This window comes from Acinonyx jubatus, chromosome D2 (genome assembly GCF_027475565.1).
Source record: "Acinonyx jubatus isolate Ajub_Pintada_27869175 chromosome D2, VMU_Ajub_asm_v1.0, whole genome shotgun sequence".
NCBI lineage: Eukaryota > Metazoa > Chordata > Mammalia > Carnivora > Felidae > Acinonyx > Acinonyx jubatus.
In genome coordinates this window covers 41788637-41808950 of record NC_069393.1, presented here as the reverse complement: position 1 = coordinate 41808950, position 20314 = coordinate 41788637, and the positions used below count along the sequence as shown (strand labels likewise).

General features: G+C 35.3%; 1 protein-coding gene across 9 annotated transcripts in view; it reads right to left on the bottom strand.

The window, feature by feature from the left end:
• CCSER2 (coiled-coil serine rich protein 2) overlaps positions 1-20314 on the bottom strand; it is a 194025-nt gene that overhangs the window by 51687 nt on the left and 122024 nt on the right. For all 9 annotated transcript variants that reach the window (XM_053207372.1, XM_027062458.2, XM_027062460.2 and 6 more), the window contains one exon: positions 7-90. In XM_053207372.1, coding sequence (XP_053063347.1) covers positions 7-90 — 84 coding nt within the window. The remainder of the gene's footprint in view (positions 1-6; positions 91-20314) is intronic.

The window sequence follows — 20314 nt, the reverse complement described above, 5'->3', positions numbered from 1 at the left end:
TCATACCTTATATATTTGATCACCATCTTCTGGTTCTGGACTGGATGGCAATGATAGCTGAATATCATGCAATGAACCACTTCCATCATGCTGTCAAAGAGAACAGAAGGAAAACATGAGATTAATACAATAACTGCAAACACTCCTTTCAACCTGAATTCACCCAGACCAAATTGCTAGCATGGCAAAGGACAAACAGGTTATAAGATTTTAGAAATCTCCTTTTCATTGTATACATTTGTAGAAGAAAATGTGGAACGGGTAAAAATAAAGCAAGGGCAAGAATAATTTGTGGAACTAAACAACAGATAGTACATGAATGGATGAAGCACAAAGCCATTGAAAGTTTTACAGTGGGAAAAGGAATATGGAAAATTTCCTAAAGAATTTGAAGATTATCTCACCCACAAAAAAATGCAAAATAAAAGTCAAATTACATCTGCTTTGGTTTAGACATGAATTTTAGAGTATGATTTAAAAAAAATTTTTTGGGGGGGTGCCTGGGTGGCTTGGTCGGTTAAGCGTCCAACTTTGGCTCAGGTCACGATCTCACGGTCTGAGTTCGAGCCCCGTATCGGGCTCTGTGCTGACAGCTCAGAGCCTGGAGCCTGTTTCAGATTCTGTGTCTCCCTCTTTCTCTGCCCCTCTCCTGTTCATGCTCTGTCTCTCTCTGTCTGTCTCAAAAATAAATAAACGTTAAAAAAAAATTTTTTTTTTAAATAAAGAAAATTTTTTCAATGTTTACATATCTTTGAGAGAGAAAGAGACAGAGCATGAGCAGGGGAGGGGCAGAGAGAGAGGGAGACACAGAATCCGAAGCAGGCTCCAGGCTCTGTCAGCACAGAGCTCGATGCGGCTCGAACCACAACCATGAGATCATGACCTGAGCCGAAGTCAGACGCTTAACCGACTGAGCCACTGAGACACCCTTGAGTATGTATTTTTTGTTTTTGTTTCTGAGTCAGAAACAATAATATTAAATAATTCAAGAAGGCATAGCCATAAGAATCATTTGATTAAAAATACTAGACCAGATTATACATATTGCATGACTATTTTTTTTGTTTATTTATTTATTTTGAGAGAGACAGTACGAGCAAGCAAAGGGTAGAAAGAGAAGGGGGGGGAGAGAGAGAGAATTCCAAGCAGGCTCTACACTGCCAGCACATAACCCAATGTGGGGTTCAAACTCATGAACCGTTGACATCATGACCTGAACCGACATCAAGAGTCAGACACTTAACTAACTGAGCCACCCAGGTACCCCCGCATGACTTGATTTATGTGAAGCCTAAGAGAAGGAAAAACTAATTTATTGTGCTAGAGATCAGAACAGGGGTTGACTTAAGGGAAAGGGGATGTTGGAAATGTTCTGTGTCTTGACTGTATGTATGGATGGTACATACAGGATGTATGGTGGTACACACATATGAAAAGTTTAAGTTATACACTTAAGATTGGTATACCTTAAACACCTACTGGATGTATGCTATATCTCAATAGAAGTTGAAAAAGTTAAACTTTTTGTCCTTAAATGCAATAAAGAAAATGACAAAAATTACGTCCTACCCCTTGCTGAATTGGTTAGGAATAACCAAGAAATGGCATATTAAATGATTCACAGACAACCTCAAGAAAGATGAATAAGTATAGAATATGCCTGGGGTGATGGTGAAGGACTGGGCCCCTACCAAGGGTGGTTTGACACCTGGTTTGTTCAGATGCCTTGAGACACCCGCTGAGTCAACAACCTTCAAGGAGTGCTACTATCATCATCTTCCTCAGACCTATCTGTCCTGAGGAAATCTCTTAGACTGCAGAAATGTCCTGTATTAAAACAAGAATGTTAAAGTAGAAGACATAAGCATGTAGGCCATTTTCTTCTTTACTGAATCAGAATCTCTGGGTATAGGGCCTATGAATGTGTATTTAGATTCATAGCAAAAAATAAGCATTTGTCAAATTTCTAACATAAATTATATCTTCATTGGTGAAATCAAATGGAGATACAGAATTTGACCTGAAAGGGGAGGCAATGTCCTAATGAATGCCTTCAGAACACCATGTTAAATGTTTAAAATAAAAAAAGAAATTTTACAAGACTCATCTCAGTTAAAAGTTCATCTCTGCTGTAAATGCCTTGATGTAAAAAAACAGTACTACATATAAGTATATATTTGAGAAAAGAGAAACTGTATAATCTGACTTATTTTCAAACATCTCTATCTTCTTCCTGCAAATTGCAAGCAGGAACTCCAAAGAATAGGAGACAACACAAGTATACACTGCTTTTGCCTTAGATGTGGGTATAGCTGTGGAAAGTAAGTAGCAGAATGAGAAAAATAAAACATCAGCTTTCAGGGAGAAGAGACAAAAAGGGGAGCCCCAGGTAAAAAGAAAATACCAGTGAGACCAGCTCAGGACTCCAGGAAGCTGTATGTAAATTTCTAGGTTCAACCCTGAATAGCACTTGCTTGAATCTGATCCTAATATCAAAGACTTTGAGAAATAAACTAAGACCATTGCCCAGGCCCAATCTAGCCACTGAAAGGTGTATACTAAGGACAGATCTGATGAGCATGGCAAAGGCTCTGAAATAGAAATGACATTACAGCCACAATCCAAAGGTGGCTGGCTAGTTTGAACTTCTAGCCTGAATGTAACCAGAGCATTTGTCTGCTTTAAAATTAAAACAGGAGTACCTGGGTGGCTCAGTCGGTTAAGTGTCCGACTTCTGCTCAGGTCATGCATGATCTTGCGGTTTATGAGTTTGAGCCCCATGTTGGGCTCTGTGCTGTCAGATCAGAGCCTGGAGCCCGCTTCAGATTCTGTGTCTCCCTCTCTCTCTCTCTGCCCTTTCCCCACTCGCATGCTCTCTCACTCTCTCAAAAATAAACATTACCAAAAAAAAATTATTTTAAGAAAATTAAAACCAAAACCAAAACCAAAACAACAAAAAACCCCAAGAAACCCCACAATATTCTCCATAACATTTAAACAAAATTAAGTGTCTCCTAACAAAACACACAAAGATACAAGATATACAATCCAAAATTACTCAACACACAAACAACAAGGAACATCTCAACTCACACAGGAAAAGACAATCAACAAACACCAATGCCAAAACAAGACAGAGGTTGGAATTAATTGAAAGAGATTTTAATAGGGCCATTATAAAAATTCTCCAAAAGTAAAAGAGAACTCTTAAAGGGAATGGAAAGAGAAAATCTTAGCAAAGAAATAGAACAAAGTGGAAATGTGCAAATTCTAGAACTGAAAAGATTCAATAATTAAATTTCAAAATGCACTAGCTGGACTGAATACCAGCATTTGAGATAACAGAGTGAACTTGAAGACGCATCAACAGAAATCATGCAATTTGAACCATGAAGAGAAAAGAGATGGGGGGTGGGGGGCGGCGTGGAAAAAGAATAGAATCTGCTGAGGGAAGTATGGGACAAGAATGAAGGATCTAATATAATATTCATAGCATTAGAGTCACAGAAGGAAGGGTAGAGGGCAGAAAAAAGTATTTGAAGAAATAACAGACAAATACACCCCAAACTTGGTGAAAAACATAAACCTGCAGATTTGGGAAGCTCAATTTAAAAAGAATAGAAAATAGACAAAGTGTGGTCTCTGAACATAAGGGAATTAAACTAGAAATCAGTAACAGAAGGATAATGTTCAAACTGTTAGAAAGTAAACAAGGAACTTTAAATCATCCATGGGTCAAAGAAGAAACCTGAAGGCAAATAAAATATTTTGATTTGAAGAAAAGTGAAGATACCACATTATCAAAATCTGTGGAATTCAACTAAAGCAGTGCTTAGTGGGAAAATTATTATAAGAGAGACTCATATTAAAACAAAGGTGTCAAATCTACAACTGGAGCAAAATAAACCCAGAGCAAGCAGAAAGAAGAAAATAATAAAGAGCAGAAATTAATGAAATTGAAAATCAAGAAATAGAAAGAAAGCAATGAAACCAAAAACAGGTTATTTGGCAACTATAAAACATCTAGCAAAACTGCCAAAGAACAAAGATAGAAGGCACAAATCAGATACATATCAGGACAGAGAAAACAGGTATCAGGAATGAAAGCAGGGATATCATTAAGATGTTTCAGGCATTAAAAGTACATAAGGCAATAATACTATGAGTGACTCTATGCACACAAAGTTGACAACTTACATGAAATGGAGAAATTACTCAAAAACCACAAATTATCAAAACTCACCCCAAATGAAACAGACAACTTGAGTAGATGTGATTATTAATAAAATTATTTCATAATTTAAACCTTCCATAAAAGAAATATTAAAGGCTAGATGTTTGTCTATAAAATTCTTCCAAAATTTAAAGGAATAGTATCAGTTCTATATAATCTCTTAGAGAAAACATAAATCAAGTTAGAAAATTAAATCAGTTAAATGAGGCTAGCACTTACCTGAACCAAAGACAGTATAAGAAGACTTAAAGATCAAGATCCTTTGTGAATACACAAAAGTCCTTGAAAAAATATCTCTGAATCAAATTCAATAATATATAAAAAGGAAAAAAGATTATGAACAAGTGGAGTTGATCCCTGGAATGTAAAGCTGGCTCAATAGTTAAAAAGCAATGTGATTCAGCATATCAAGAAATATCTATATGATTATCGCAACAGACACAGAAAAAGTTTCTTCCAAAATTCAACATCCATTCATGACAAAAACACAGCAAACTAGCAAGAGAAGGGAACTTGTTCAACCTGATAAAATCCATCTAAAAAAAGCCTCAAAATTAACATCATATTTAACAGTGAAAGACTGAATGCTTTACCCCCAAAGCCAGGAACAAGGTACTCTATTATACTGGAGTTCCTACCCAGTGCAATAAAGCAAGTAAAATGAAATTTTAAAGGACAAGTAGAAACTAAAAAAGGAATAAAACCATCTCCATTCAAGTAATATAATTTTAGCTGTATCATTTCCCAAAGTATCTGCAATACTACTACTAGAACTAACACATGAATTTAGGAAAGTCACAAAATACAAGGTTGATATATAAAAATCTACTATTTCTATGGCAAAGAACTGAAAATTGACATTTAAAAAAATTTACATTAAACCAAAATCCAACAAAACCAAGAAAAAAAATCAAAATCCCCAAATAGAAATATTTAGGTACAAATCTAACAAAATATAGACAAACTTCAAAAACAAACAAACAAAAAAAATCGGGGCACCTGGGTGGCTCAGTCAGTTGAGTGACTTCGGCTCAGGTCATGATATCGCGGTCTGTGAGTTTGAGCCCCGCATCTGGCTCTGGGCGGACAGCTCAGAGCCTGGTGCCTGCTTCAGATTCTGTGTCTCCCTACCTCTCTGCCCCTCCCCCACTTGCACTCTGTCTCTGTCTCTCAAAACTGAATAAACGTTAAAAAAAAATTTAAAAACCAAAAAAAAAAAAAAAAAGAAATCAGAGATGACTTACATAAATGGAGAGGTATACTCTTTAATGAATTTAAAGACTCAATATTGTTGAAATATCAACTCTCTTCCAAATTCAACTACATATCAGTGCCCACTCAACCAAATTTCCAGCAGAATTTTCGCCGAAATAGAAAAGCTGGTTCTAAAATTTACATAGTAAGGCAAGAGAACTAAAACAGTCAAATAATTTTGAAAAGATAAAGTTGGAAGATATAATACTACTTTGAGACTTACTATAAAAGCTATCGTAATCTAGAGAATCTGATATTGGCAAAAGGACATTGATCAAAGGAATGAAAGAGTCCAGAAACAGACACATTTATGTTCAAAGGCATTTTTGATAAAAGTACCAAGGCAATTCAATAAAGAAAGGATAGTCTTTTCAACAAATGGTACCAGAACATCCATATGCAAGAAAATTAATTTCACTCAAACCTCATGCCATATACAAAAATTCTCAAAACAGACTGCAGACCTATATGCCAAACTTAAAACTATAAAAACTCTCCAAATAAACAGAAAATCTCTGTAACTTTGGGTTGGACCAAGATTTCTTAAATATGATACCACAAACATGACAATAAAAAATAGTGATAAATTTGACTTCAAGAGAAGGACTTCTGCTCTTTAAAATACTATTAACAGATTAAGAAGAGAAGCTATGGACTGGGAGAAAATATTTGCAATAATCCAGGTAACATACTGAGCATAGTATCTAACTCATAGAGAGCACTTATAAATTGTTAGCTATTTTTAAACAATATTGACAATAAAAAAAAATGATAATGTGCTTCAGGGTTTTTAACAGTTAATTAACTCACAATTGTACATAGCTGCCTAAAAAGCAACTTTCATTTTTTTCAATATTCATTTGTTTCATTTACCTGCCTGCTAAAGTACTATTATAAATATATAAAGAACTTTCAAAAATCAATAAAACAGACATTTTTGTTCATGGGCAAAATAATAAAAACCAAAGAAGATATACAAACAGTAAATAAGTACATGGAAATATGCTCAAAATGATTAGTCATTAGGCAAATGCAAATTAAAACCACAGTAAGATACCACTGCACATCTACTTGAAAAGCTTCTGAAAAACACAATACCAGGAAGATGCAAAGATGCAAAATAACTGAAGCTTTCATTAATTGCTGATGGGAATACAAAATCATACAGACCCTTTGGAAAACAGCTTGGCAGTTTCTTAAGTTAAATATATACTCACCATACAACTCCGCAATCTTAACCCAAGGTACTAACCCAAGAGAAATGAAAACATGTGCACATGAAAATCTATGCACAAATGTTTATATTTATAGTAGCTTTATTCACAATTGCCAGAAACTGGAAAGTGAAACAAATAACCTTCAACTGGTAAACGGATAAACAAACATGCATGCATACAATGGAATACTACTCAGCAATAAGCAGGGACAAATTAGTGATACAAGGACAGCATGAATGAATTTGAAATGACTTATGGTAAGGGAAAAAAGCCAGACTCAGAAAACCATATATGATTCCATTTATGTGACAGTCTTGAAAAGGCAAAACTACAGAGACATAAAAAAGATCAGTGGTTAAAAAATCAGTGGTTGCCAGGAGCTAGCAGGGGGTGTAGGGATTGATTATAAAAGTTAAAAAAAAAAAAAAGGAATTTTGGGGGTGATTATAATAGCTAGCTGCACAACTGTATGGATTTGTCAAGCTCACAGAACTTTACAACAAAAAGGGCTGAATTTTAGAGCATGAAAATTATACCTCAAAAAAGCTGAATTAGATTGAATTCTGTCTCCCCTAGAAATTCATGCCAATTCAAAACTTGTGAATAGAACTTCATCTGGAAATAGGGTTTTTACAAATGTAATCAAATTGAGGTCATAATGGAATAGGGCCGAGCCTAAAATCCAATATGACCAGTATCTTTGTAAATAAGAAGAGAGAAATTTGGACACACAAACACACAGGTCATATGAAGGTCATGCGAAGATAGAGGCAGAGACGGGAGTGATGCATCTACAAGGCAAAGAATGCCCAGGATTGCCAGGACCACCAGAAGCTAAAGAGGCAGGGAAGATTCCTCTCCTAGAGCCTTCAGAGAGCACATGGCCCTGACAACACCTTGATTTCAGATTTCAAGCCTCCAGAACTGTGGAAGAATAAATTTCTGTTGTTATATGCCACCCAGTTTGTATTTTATATTGTGGCAGCCTCAGAAAATTAATTAAAAAAAAAAAAGAAAAAACTAAAAGCAAACAAAAGGAGAGAGGAACACCAGATAAATCTCAATAATCACAAGAAAAGTAAAATTGATATATTAATATGACTATAACACAAGCGGCAAGGTAAAATTAAAGATAAAAAGCATTAATGAGGATAAACAAAGCTTTAGTGATCAAAGAAACACTCCACCAAGATGATGTGCCAATCGTAAACATTTATATACCTAATAAAATAGAGCATTAAAAGAAGAAATGGAAAAATCTATAATTATAGCAGGAAATTAATACTACTCTCAGAAACTCATAGAGCAAAGAGAAAAATTTAGTAAGGATAAATATAAATAACACAATAAAAAGGTCAATATAATAGACATACTGCTACCTAAAATACAGAGAATATATGCTTTCAAACAAACATAGAAAAATCACAAAAATCAAGCATATTCTAAGCCAGGAAATTATAAACCATGGTCCACAGGACAAATCCAGCCAGATGTCTATTTTTATCATAGTCCATGAGTCCAAAAGCTAAGAATGGCTTTTACATTTTTAAATGATTGCATTTTAAATGATTTTATAAATATCTACATAAGAACCACGATTTTGCTTCTTGCCCAGAAAAGCTAAAATATTTACTATGTAGCCTTCTAAGGAAAAGTTTTCCACCCCTGCTTTAAGACACAAAGCAAATATCAACACATTCCAAAGAATTTATATCACATAGATATTCTTTATTATTAATCTAGATTAGAAATCAATAAAGGATGAAAGCCCATCCTCAAATATTTTTGAAAATTGAAATAATATTATTCTAAATAAAACAAATTTATAGTGTAGCCCAAGACAATTGAAGAGTTACTAATGTTTAAGCTATTGGTATGCCTCAAAAAAAAAACTTTCCAATTTTTTTTGACAGCCTAGCAGTCTAGACTTAGCCAATCAAAGAGGGAAAAACCTATTATTTCCATCAAAGCACAGGAGCTTAAAGGTCATGAATAAAATCTCCAACTGAATCAATTAATAAATCATCTCCTCTCCAAATAACTCTGACACTAACCAATAGTAAGTAAACTTCAACTCAAATGAAAAGTGTCCCAAACCCAAATTAGAAAAGCTTCTTTAAGCATTACAGGAGGAAGAAAAACATAAAATGGACAGAAAACCTTTTCTCTTAAAAAAAAAAAAAACTGAAAAACAATCGCACATGCAATGTTCATATTTCATATCACATATATTAAGAAGCTAACATTTACTGAATAATGCTGGCACTGTTCTAAGGATTTTGCATAAACCTATTTAATAAATGCATAGATGCAGAAATACATAAAAACTACAACACCCTGCTGCACAAAAAATAAGCAATTCATAGTTAACTGATTATCCCAACTATGGTGGGCTGCTTTACTGAATGAAGTGTCTCAACAGTCTCTATGATTTCTAATTAGGATTTCTGAACTCTAAATACAATTATCCTTACTTAACTCTTATGCCAGTAGCATTTTATTAAAGATTCAAAAAGAGACAGAGACTTTCCTTTATCCTAAGAGCACTAGGAGACTACTGTCATCAAGCCATCTTCCACTTTTCTCTTTTGACCTAGCATCAAGGTAAACTCTTGTTCACATATGAACTTATTGGAAAACCCTGTAACAAACTCCATCTTACCCAGGTGGTTCCTCCATGAGTTTGCAAAAACTGGGATCTTCCTATGAGTTCCAGAGCAGCTGCAATGGACACAGACACTTGAAATGACTAACAAAAAAGTTTGGCAGCATTGACCAATCTCTGCTGACAAGCATCATCAGTGATGTCAACAAAGCTGCCTTGTGTTTCAGATATGCTACAACACAATCACAAGAGGCATCCTAGGAAAGGGAGTAGAGGAAGAGGAGACGTGGATTTTTTTCATTTTCTTTTTAAAAAGTCATTAAAAAAAAAAAAGCATATGAACAATCGCATCACCTCACGTAGACTCTATAACGTACACTGAAAATAATTTTTGAGTAATGCTGTAATTCACCTATTGGGTTTAGCATCTAATGATTCAAGCTATATTTGAGAGGATTTCTGAAATACAAACTTATAAAGCCTGATTTTAAATAAGCGCTTCAGAGAGGTGAGCCTAACAAATGGTTGGGATAAATATATTTTTAAAATAGAAAAATCTAGTATTCAAATTGACTAGAACATTGTTATATAAGGATAGATTTTGTAATATTTTAAGCAACTGTTATTTACAAATTTTTTCTGTTTAGATTTTTTTATTGAACCTAATTGTATATATCTGAGTCAGGATATCCTTTTTTATAGGTTTCTTCTGTCACTTGAAAATATTAGTTGTAAATTTCTTCTAAAATTTTAATTAAAAAAATATTTAATTCTTCAAACCATCTGTTTACTATAGTATAAACTAAATAATTGCCTCTATACTACTGAGTTTCTCCTCAGTCATTTACTTTAAAATCCTTCTGTGTCCAATTGTTTAGTAGATACTTCAGCACATATGTCTGGGTTTTCTATTCTTTTCCACTGCTTTATGTTTCTATTTGTGTCAGTATTATATCTTGCTCTAAAGAGTTTCCTCCCACCCTTTCTCTTTTTGTCTTTCTTATTCTTTGGTGTTAATAATTTTGGAGTCATTTTGATGAATACCACAAATAAAGGTGTTTTGATTTTGGGTGAAATGTATTACATCTAAAACAGTACTGGGAAGAACTACAGGTTCCAATCATACTTTCAGTTTGCATCTTTGCCCTTTGTAACACATCATTTTTATAATTATTTAATGCTTATATGTTCTCCTAGATTATAAAGTAGTTGGCTTGGTTCCTACATTAACATCCCTGGAGTAAATTAATTTTTATAACATTTAGACTTCTTATAGAACATAAGTATTTTCTTCAGATCTTTTATATAAAAATTTTCAGGTTTCTTTATAAAACATCACAAACATCATTCAGCACATTTACTGATGATTTAATGCTTTATTAATGCAGTGATCATTTCATTATTTCCAATTTAAATCTATGATTTATTATCTTGGAATTCCGAGCATAGCACTGTTTATATACTAGAAAAGGTTTATTTTGGGGGGAACCACGGCCCACAATAAGAAATACATTTATATCACAACCAAGTATATATATTTATGAATATGTGTGCATATATGTGTGTGTGTATGTGTGTGCATATATCTAAATAAGCATGGATGAATAGATGATGGATATTCAGATACAGATAACATATCAAAAATGTTCCACAAATCAGTATTTGTCTTTTTTACATGTAATGCCCCCTGATAGTTCCTATACTATTCTACTTTATTAGGAAAAAATTCTAGTTATAATGGTCAAAATTTATTTCAAATCCCACTAGCCAGTTGTAATGTATAGTTTTAAGAACAATGCACTACATACAAGAATTGTGTCTTCTTTCTTTTTATCTTCATTATTATCACAATCTTAGTACTCAACAAGTATTTAATAAAATATACTGAATGATGAAATAAGACTAATTTAATGAGTATTAAAGTAAATGGAATTAGCTTTTTGAGCAGCCACATAAAATTTTGAGCAATGCAAGCAATTAAAAACCCCTGACCTTCATATTTTTATTGTTGTTATTGCCATTATTGTAATACCTAACATTTATTAATTGCTTTCTAGGCATCAGACATTATGCTTAGCACTTGATCTGAATTTCCTCATACATTCTTTATAACAGTCCTCAGATAGGAGCTATTATAATCTCTGCATCTTTTATGGGGAACTTACCCAAGACCATGGAAGAAGTGGTCTAAATTCAAATTCTAATTTTTTAAATTACATTCATTCTTATTAACTTTCATCATTAATATACAGAAATTCAGCATCATCCCAATTTCCCACAACTAAAAACAACTCAAATATCAACAGGTAAATGAATAAAAATATATACACACATACATACACACAATAACATGCTATTCATCAATAAAAAGTAAAGAACTATTGATACTCTCAAAATAGATGAATATCAAAACCATTACGCCGAGTGAAAGAATCCAGAAACTAAAAGGGTACACACTGGATGATCTCATTTAGATTAAATTCTAGAAAAGGCAAAACTTAGTAACAGAAAGAGTAATGGTTGTCTGGAACAGGTTCAAGAGACAGCTGATGGCAAAGGGACATGAGAGGATTTTAGCAATTGTAGAAATGTTCTTTATCTTGATTGTGGTAGTGGTGGTTATACAACTGTACACATATTCAACAAAATGCAAACAAAATATGTAAAATGGGTACATTTTATTTGAATGTAAATTCTACCTTAATAAAGTTGATACTTTTTCTTTTTCTCATTTGTTTCTTCTTCCTCATTATCCTTTCCCTTCCTAAACAAGCCATTAAGTGAGACAGAACAAGATAAGTCTCTACCCAAAAAACGCCAAAGTAGAGAACATGTCCCTGCAGGGAAGCAGTTTACTAGGCATGTCAGAGCCCACAACAGTGAAAAAGATATCCATGGAGGGAGTAGGGAAACAATGTGACAGCAGAGTCAAACCTGAGTAGAACATGAAGGGCACAGGCACAAACAGGCAGCCTGGTGTGGGCTATCAGAGTCTAAGCAGATTGAGGTGGGTATCCACACATGGATGGCCTGGAGAGGGCTACCAGAGCTCAAGCAGCATAAAGAGAGCATCTATACAAGAAAAGAACTAGTGCCAGATGAAAGAATCAATTATGGCAAGGATGGTATCCATGTGTAGGCATTAACTGACATGTAGTATCATGTCATGTGCCCAAGCACAGTAAGGAGGCATCGTACGGAGAGGGAGACTGGTGTGGGCTGTCAGAGCCCAGGGGACTGGCTGACAAGGAGTCAGAGCCCAAGTAGGGTGAGGAAGGTGTACACAGAGGATGAGAAGAAGCTATGCATGGGGAACCTCACTAAGATGCAGAACCTTAATGGCGTGAGGAGAGAAACTACACAGGGCAGGTAGTAACAGCGGTGGCAGGAAACAGGTTGCACTGAAGAGACTGATGAAATGAATAAATATATTAAGGAAAACAGAAACCAATTTTCTCACTCTTGGAGGAGAGAATTATAAATACAGAAAAGGAGAAACGCTATATTTAGAGTGGAATTAAAATTATAAGCATAAACCCACAGTTTTCAATATACATAGATATAGAAATACAGTCACTAGTATGCATACAAAATCCCACAAATACACGCATGCACACTTACATGCCTTGGGAGGGCTTAAGGGCACTGACAACCCAATCGCAATAAGCACATCTAGCCCCCAAATCTTGGCTTCTAAATACCATTCTCCACTAGAAGTTAACAGGAATAAGGAAAACCCTAAATAATAAGGATGGGACATCTTACATTGCCACAAATCCCTTCAAACAGTATTTTTAAAATACCAATTTGGCCATGTCACTCATCTGGCTTACTAGTGCCTAAAGAGTAACACTCAAGCTCCTTTTGTGGCACAAAGGGCCTTTACAATCTGCCCTAAGCCTATCACTGCTGCCTCTTCTCTAACATCCTACATTTTCACTATATCCCATTATGAACTGATGTTTGAATAAGACATGTACCTTTTCAATAACCTTTTATTTTTTCCCAAAATAGTAAATACATATTATAGAAAATGAGAAATCAGAATATGTAGATTAAGGGAGCCTGGGTGCCTCAGTTGGTTAAGCATCCAACTGACTCCTGGTTTCGGCTCAAGTCATGATCTCACATTTCAAGAGTGCAAGTCCTGCAACAGACTTTGCATTGGCAGTATGGAGCCTGCTTGGGATTCTCTCTCTCCCTCTCTTTCTGCCCCTCCCCCATTCATGCTGTCTCTCTCTCAAAATAAATTTAAAAAACTTAAAAAAAAAAAAGGAAATCTACATTTTCTTTAATGTAGATTAAAGAAAAAAAGACATCACATTCTCACCATCCAGTGAGAATCCACTATTAACACCTTAGTGCATTTCCTTCTGGAGATACACATATATAGATATATGTAAAGATATATGATTATAATGTAAATAGTATTCTATAACCAGCCAACAATATCTATCTTTTCATTTTGGCAAATTTTTACCTCATCTAATATAGAAGTCATACTCAAATTTCCCCCCAATTGGCCAAATATATCCTCTATAGTTGATCTGTCAACCAATATCCAGGTCAGAATTTCACATTACATCTAGTTGTCCCTTAAATTTCTTTTAATGTAGCACTTTCACCTCCCTTCATCAACTTTTTAGTACACTAACAAGCTAAAGGGATATTACAATTTTTTCTACAGAACTTCCAACCATATGAATTTGTCCTTCCTCTCTTATTCTTCTATCATCTGTTTATTCTGTAAAAAGAAATCTGTGAGCAGTAACTTGAGGAATTAAGATTAAATGTTTTGGGCTAGAATATATTATGCACAATTATGTGTATCACATGAGCAGATACACATTATCTAGCTAACTCAACTCATTACTAATGGGAAAACTATCTCTGGATTAGGGTGAGGACAGTTTGGTCTCCCCAATGAACAAGTATGGTTTTCTCTTGCCACTATAAGTAATTATGGTGTTACTTTGGCACTACGTGAACGGACTATTCACCTCACAGTTATAACAATAATTAATAATCCTGGCATAAGGCAGAAATTTCTTCAGAAAATTTCTTTAGAGGGGCGCCTGAGTGGCTCAGTCAACTAAGCATCCAACTTCGGCTTAGGTCATGATCCCACGGCTCATGGCTTCGAGCCTCACATCAGGCTCTGTGCTGATAGCTCAGAGCCTGCAGCCTGCTTTGGATTCTGTGTCTCCCTCTCTCTGCCCCTCCACTGCTCATGCGCTCTCTCTCATTCTCTCTCTCCTTCAAAAATAAACATTAAAAAAATTTTAAAGAAAAATTCATTAGAAATTTCTTTGTTGTTTGTACAATAACATTTCCCTAATTTTATCACACTTTCTACATTTATTTGATGGCACTCTTCAGCAAAATTCAATCATATTTCGTTAAGGATTTAGTTATTGAAATATAGATGTCGCTTTAGTTACTGAAATATAGTCCCACCGTAAATGCAGCATAAATGCTTAATTTTTCTTGTTAATAAACATTTGTAAAGTAAGAAGTTGTATTAATAGTTACCTCAAAGTGTACCAAGTGAGCACTGGTTTTTCTGGCTTTCTCTTTATTGAGTATCTTAGGTACTCATGGGTTTTCCTACAGTCATTATGACAAATGAGCTCATACTCTCAAGAACCTATACCTTTGTTCATGTTGAATCCACTGATTTCCTCCACAAATTCTTCACCTGATAAACTCAACTCGCAGTTTCACATCTTCTCTATGATGGCAGAGAGTGAATTTCTTCATCTCCATTCCCAGAGCAATTGTTCTATTTCACATACTACATAAGGATACTGCTAATGTAATATTTGGTTGCATATCTTTTCACTTCCCTGACTTGTCTTTCACAAGTAAGAATAGTATCTTTCACCAGTGTTATTTACAGTTTGATTCACAGATTTGTTTTGGCACAGACTATTTTCTGTCTGCAACACAATAAAATAAAAAGCTTGCACCAGACTATAAATCAACTGGTCATTAAACACAGTTTGGTTTTGGCTCAGTCTTTTTTTTTTTTGATAGCAAATATTTCTGAAAGGATGAAATGTGTTGATTTCTATTATGGAAAGAGCTACTTTAACTCTCCAAGGATTAGTAACAAACACTTTTACAAGCTACTTTGAATAGCACTGTCCAATCATCAATTTACCCTCACTGCCAGGAACAAAAAACGGAATATGAAAACAAGTGTTTGCAGAAAAAGACAGTGTGCAGGAGTGAGGACCATGGGCATGTCAAAATACCCCTTCTAACGTGAAGAGTAAGTCACTGCATCTGGATCTTCCTACAACCAAGAAGATGTACAGCACCTAGTGGGCACCTTTGAGTTTTGGAGGCAACATATTTCTCATCTGGGTGTGTTATTCTGGCCCATTTACCAAGCGACCCAAATAGCTGCTAGATTTGAGTAGAGTCCAGAAGGTTCTGCAATAAGTCCAGGCTGTTGTGCAAGCTGTTCTGCCCCTTGGGTGATATGATCCAACAGATTCCATGGGGTGGAAGTGTCAGTGACAAACAGGGATACTGTCTGGAGGCCTTTGTAGACCCTTGTACATGCAGGCCCTTATGATTTTGGAGCAAAGCCTTGCCATCCTCTGCAGATAACTACTGTTCTTTTGAGATACAGCTTTTGGTCTGCTACTGGGTCTTAGTAGTGACTGAATGCTTAATCTTGGGCCACCGAGTTACCATGCTACCTGAGCTGCCCATCATGAATAGGATATTATCTAACACACAAAGTCATAAAGTTGGGGGTACACAGAAACATTCTATCATCAAATAGAAGTGGTAATAGTTGTGATCGGGCCTGAAGAGGCCAAAGATAAAAGTAAGGTACATGAAGAAGTGGCTCAAATGCCATGGTCCCCCCACCTTCCTGCTATACTGCCTTCTCTCTCTGAAACTATACTATGGCCTCATGGGGAGTTCCCTAAAATTAGTTGAAAGAGGAAGAGAAGACGCAGGTTTGGTTTCCAGATGGTTTCATATAATATGCAGACAACACCTACAAGTGGACAGCTGCAGCACTACGGTTCCTTTCTGGTACATCCTGGAAGGGTAGCAGAGGAGAGAAATCCTCCCAGTGGCAGAACTTCAAGTAATGCATGTGGCTATTCACTTTGCTTAGAAGAAAAAATGTCCAGACATATGATTATATACCAATTCATGGACCAATGGTCAGGGACTTAGAAGAAACATGATTGAAAAACTGGTGAAAAAGAAATTTGGGGAAGAGGTGTATGGATAGACCCTCTGTGAATGGGCAAAAAATATGAAGATATTTGTATCATGTGAATGCTCACCAAAAGGTGATCTCAGCAGAAGAGGATTTAAAAATTTAAGTGGATAGTCTGATCCATTCCACAGATACCAGTCAGCGTCTTTCCCTAGCTACCTCTGTCATCCAAAATGGCTCATGAACAAAATGGCAATGGTGGCAGGGATACAAATTATGCACAGACTCAGCAACATGGCCACATTGGCTATGGTCATTGTTTAGTGCCTAACTTGCCAGCAGCAGAGATCAACACTGAGTCCCTGATATGGCACCACTCCCTGGATGATCAGCCAGCTACCTGGTGGCTGGTTGATTATACTAGACCACTTGCATCACGGAAAAGATGATGTTTTGTCCTTACTGTAATAGACGCTTACTCTGTATATGGATTTGCTTCTCTGCTCACAATGCTTCTACCAAAACTACCTTCCATGGACTTATAAGTTGGTCTCATCCAATCTGCTGAAGGCCTGAATAGAGGAAAAGGTGGAGTAAGGGAAAATTCACTCTCTTTTAGTCTTGACTGTCTTCAAACCAGGGACATTGGTATTTTGCTGCCTTTGAACCCAGACTCATGCTGAAACTTACACTGTTGGCTCTCCTAGCTCCCAGGCCTTCAGACTCAGACTCAGACTTTAGACTCAGACTAGAACTCAGATTCAGACTAGAACAAGCTTGCCAACTGCTGATCTTGGGATTTCTCAACTTCCATAACGACATGAGCCAATTCCTTATAATAAACATCTTTGTTCTCTCTCTCTCTTAGTTCTTTTTCTTTGTATAACTGAGACCAATTTTAAAGATAATTCCTTCAAAATGGTAATAGACACTAAGGGAATCTAGACAATACAAATGTTGTTTCTCATTTGTCCTTATCAAGTAGGGCCTCTTAATCAGGTCCTGAAGACTAAGAAAATAAAGATAGCAATGAAGGGCCACTAGATTAAGGAATCACCAGGAACTAAGGCAGGTAAGGCATTTATAAAACTGTCTGATTAAAATCAATCTAACACACATTTACTGAGTACTAGGTAATAGAAGTTTTACATATTTATATGTAAAGTCCCCTGGAGCTCTATAAAATTCTATTGTTTCCTCTAAGAAGTAGGCTATAGAAATGATTTTTATGCTATTTTTATTTTCATTAATCATTTCTCTTTAGTTTCCTTTTGTGAATTTAATTTAATCTTATAAGGGAAATAGTTTAAACTGCTGAAAACAATCAAGGAAAATATTTCTTTCTGAATTTAAGGAACACTGCCTTGGGGTAAGCCATCTGGAGGAGAGAACACCAAAGTAAGAGAACCAAAGAGATGATGCAACTACCTCTTTCTTTGTGGACATTTTTCTTCATGAGCTAGTACTCAGTCAAATCTTGCAGGGCTCAGTCAAAATATGAGAATTCCGGTGACTCCTCCCTATAATAATCAATCTCATATGAGTAGCCCCAAGTAGATACCGGTTACTAGTGCTTTTAAATTTAAGTTCTTATGTTTGCAAATGAGTGCAAAACTCCACCTCTCTAACAGCAATTCCACCAATATGTATGTACATCAATATGTACAACAAAAAAGAACCAATTTGCCCTGCAAAACCCCAATGAGGGCCAAATGCTAGATACAGAAAAAGAATATGACCCATCAGGGTTAAAGATGCTGGAAATTAATTGTAAGTCTGTATAAGGCAAGAACAGACTCCCAGTCTTCTAGCTCTATTCCAAGCAAAAACAAAACAAAACAAAAATTAGTGGTTTCTTCTCAGGAGAAAATGCAACAACCTAAGAAGGAAAAATCCTCCACTTAGTAGATATTGCAGGTCCTCCAATACCAATGCAGTCCTGGAAAATCAAGCCAGCCAGCTGACCAGCCTAGCTAATGTACAAAGAGTCCTGAATCAACTTTTTTGTTCCTCACTCCTAAATATTAATGAACAATAAATAATCATCAGATATTTGAAGAAATATTCCAATAGAAAGAGAAACCAAAGTAAACATAAACAAAATGACTCTTTGGAAAGAGAGATAATGCAAGGAACCTGAGAAACCTTAACAAAACCTAATAAAAACACTCTATTTAATATACTTACTGACAAAACAAAAATTGAATGATATGAATAAGGAATGGTATATTATAAAGAGTTCTTGAAAACTAAGAATACAATTGCCAAGATAAATAATTCAACAGAAAAGGAGAGCTGGAATATGATGTTGAGGAAATATACCAGAAAAGATAATCAAATCCAAAGGAAAATATGAAATAAAAAGATAAAAGATTGAGAATCAATTCAGAAGTTCTAGTTTGTAATTACCAAGAATTCCAGAAAGATAGAGACAATGGGGCAAAAATAAAATCATGGAAATAGCTTAAGAAAATTTCACACTACATGAATCTCCAAAGACTCTACCCAGACATTAAGTGGGAAACATACAAACAACTACAACAAAACTCAAATCCCAGGACATCACTGTGAAACTGCAGAATGCCAGAAATAAAAGATTAGAGTGCCAGGGGGAAAAAAAAAGATTACAAATCTCTCAGAGAAATAAAAACAGGAAACATAAAATGTAAAGGGGATCAGAATGTAGACTTTTCCCAGTGGCTAACCTGAATCCTAGAAAAGCAATGCATTCAGATTTCTAAGGAAAAACTCACTTCCACCCCAGGCAAATCATTAATATGCTATAGTAGATGAAAGAAATTTTCAGTAATGTACTAACTAAAAAAAACTTACCATCCATTTACCCCCTCTTAGAAAGTAAATGAAAGATATACTCTAGCAAAATGAGGGAATAAACTTATTAAAAAAATTTTTTTTTAAATAAGAAGAAGATATACAGGAAATAGTGGACCCAATCCCAGAATATGACAAAAGGAAGTCCTTGCATGATAGCTCTAGAGAAATCTTCAGACGGTAATCTGTTCAGATTAGAAAACGTTGATGCCTGGGTGGCTCAGTCAGTTAAGTGTCTGACTCTTGATTTCAGTTTAAGTCATGATCCCACAGTTCATGAATTTGAGCCACACATCAGGCTCTGCACTGACAGTGCAGACCTTGCCTGGGATCCTCTCTCTCTCCCTTTCTCCAACTCGCGCATGCTGTCTCTCTCAAAATAAATAAACAAACGAAAACAACAACAACAACAAAAAGGTTGACTGAGGTGGAGTGAAGGACAGAAATTCTGCATTTTATTAAGCCTGGATACTATGTGAATTTTTCAAACTATGTGTATGTATCACACTGAACTTCTTTAAATTGAGTAGTAGTATTACATGGGGAAGAAATTAAGAGGCAGTTATATGAAATTTTACACTCATTCAGCTTTTAACTTCTATTAGCATTTTGTGAAATTTCAAAGATGCACTAAAAAGATTCTGCAATTTTTCTTCTCATAATTTTGTCTTCAATGCATAAATAAAAAGGTAAAGTTAATTTGATCAGTGTTCATTTAAAAATTTCAGAGGTCGTAACGACAGAAAAGAACCATTAAGAGAGTCACAGTTTTTCTTTTAAGTGTCTTATCAATCACGTATTCTCTCCTGAAGTATGTTACTTCTGTCATTATTAGACATGGCCTGGTCTGATTAGCTGATATTTATCATGCTTCATATTTCAGGCCAATAAACCCAGAAACAAAAGAGGGTACACAGTATAGCTAGTACAATGACTGATTCAAAGTAGATATCTAACATATTTTGGCTATTCCCCACCCCTTC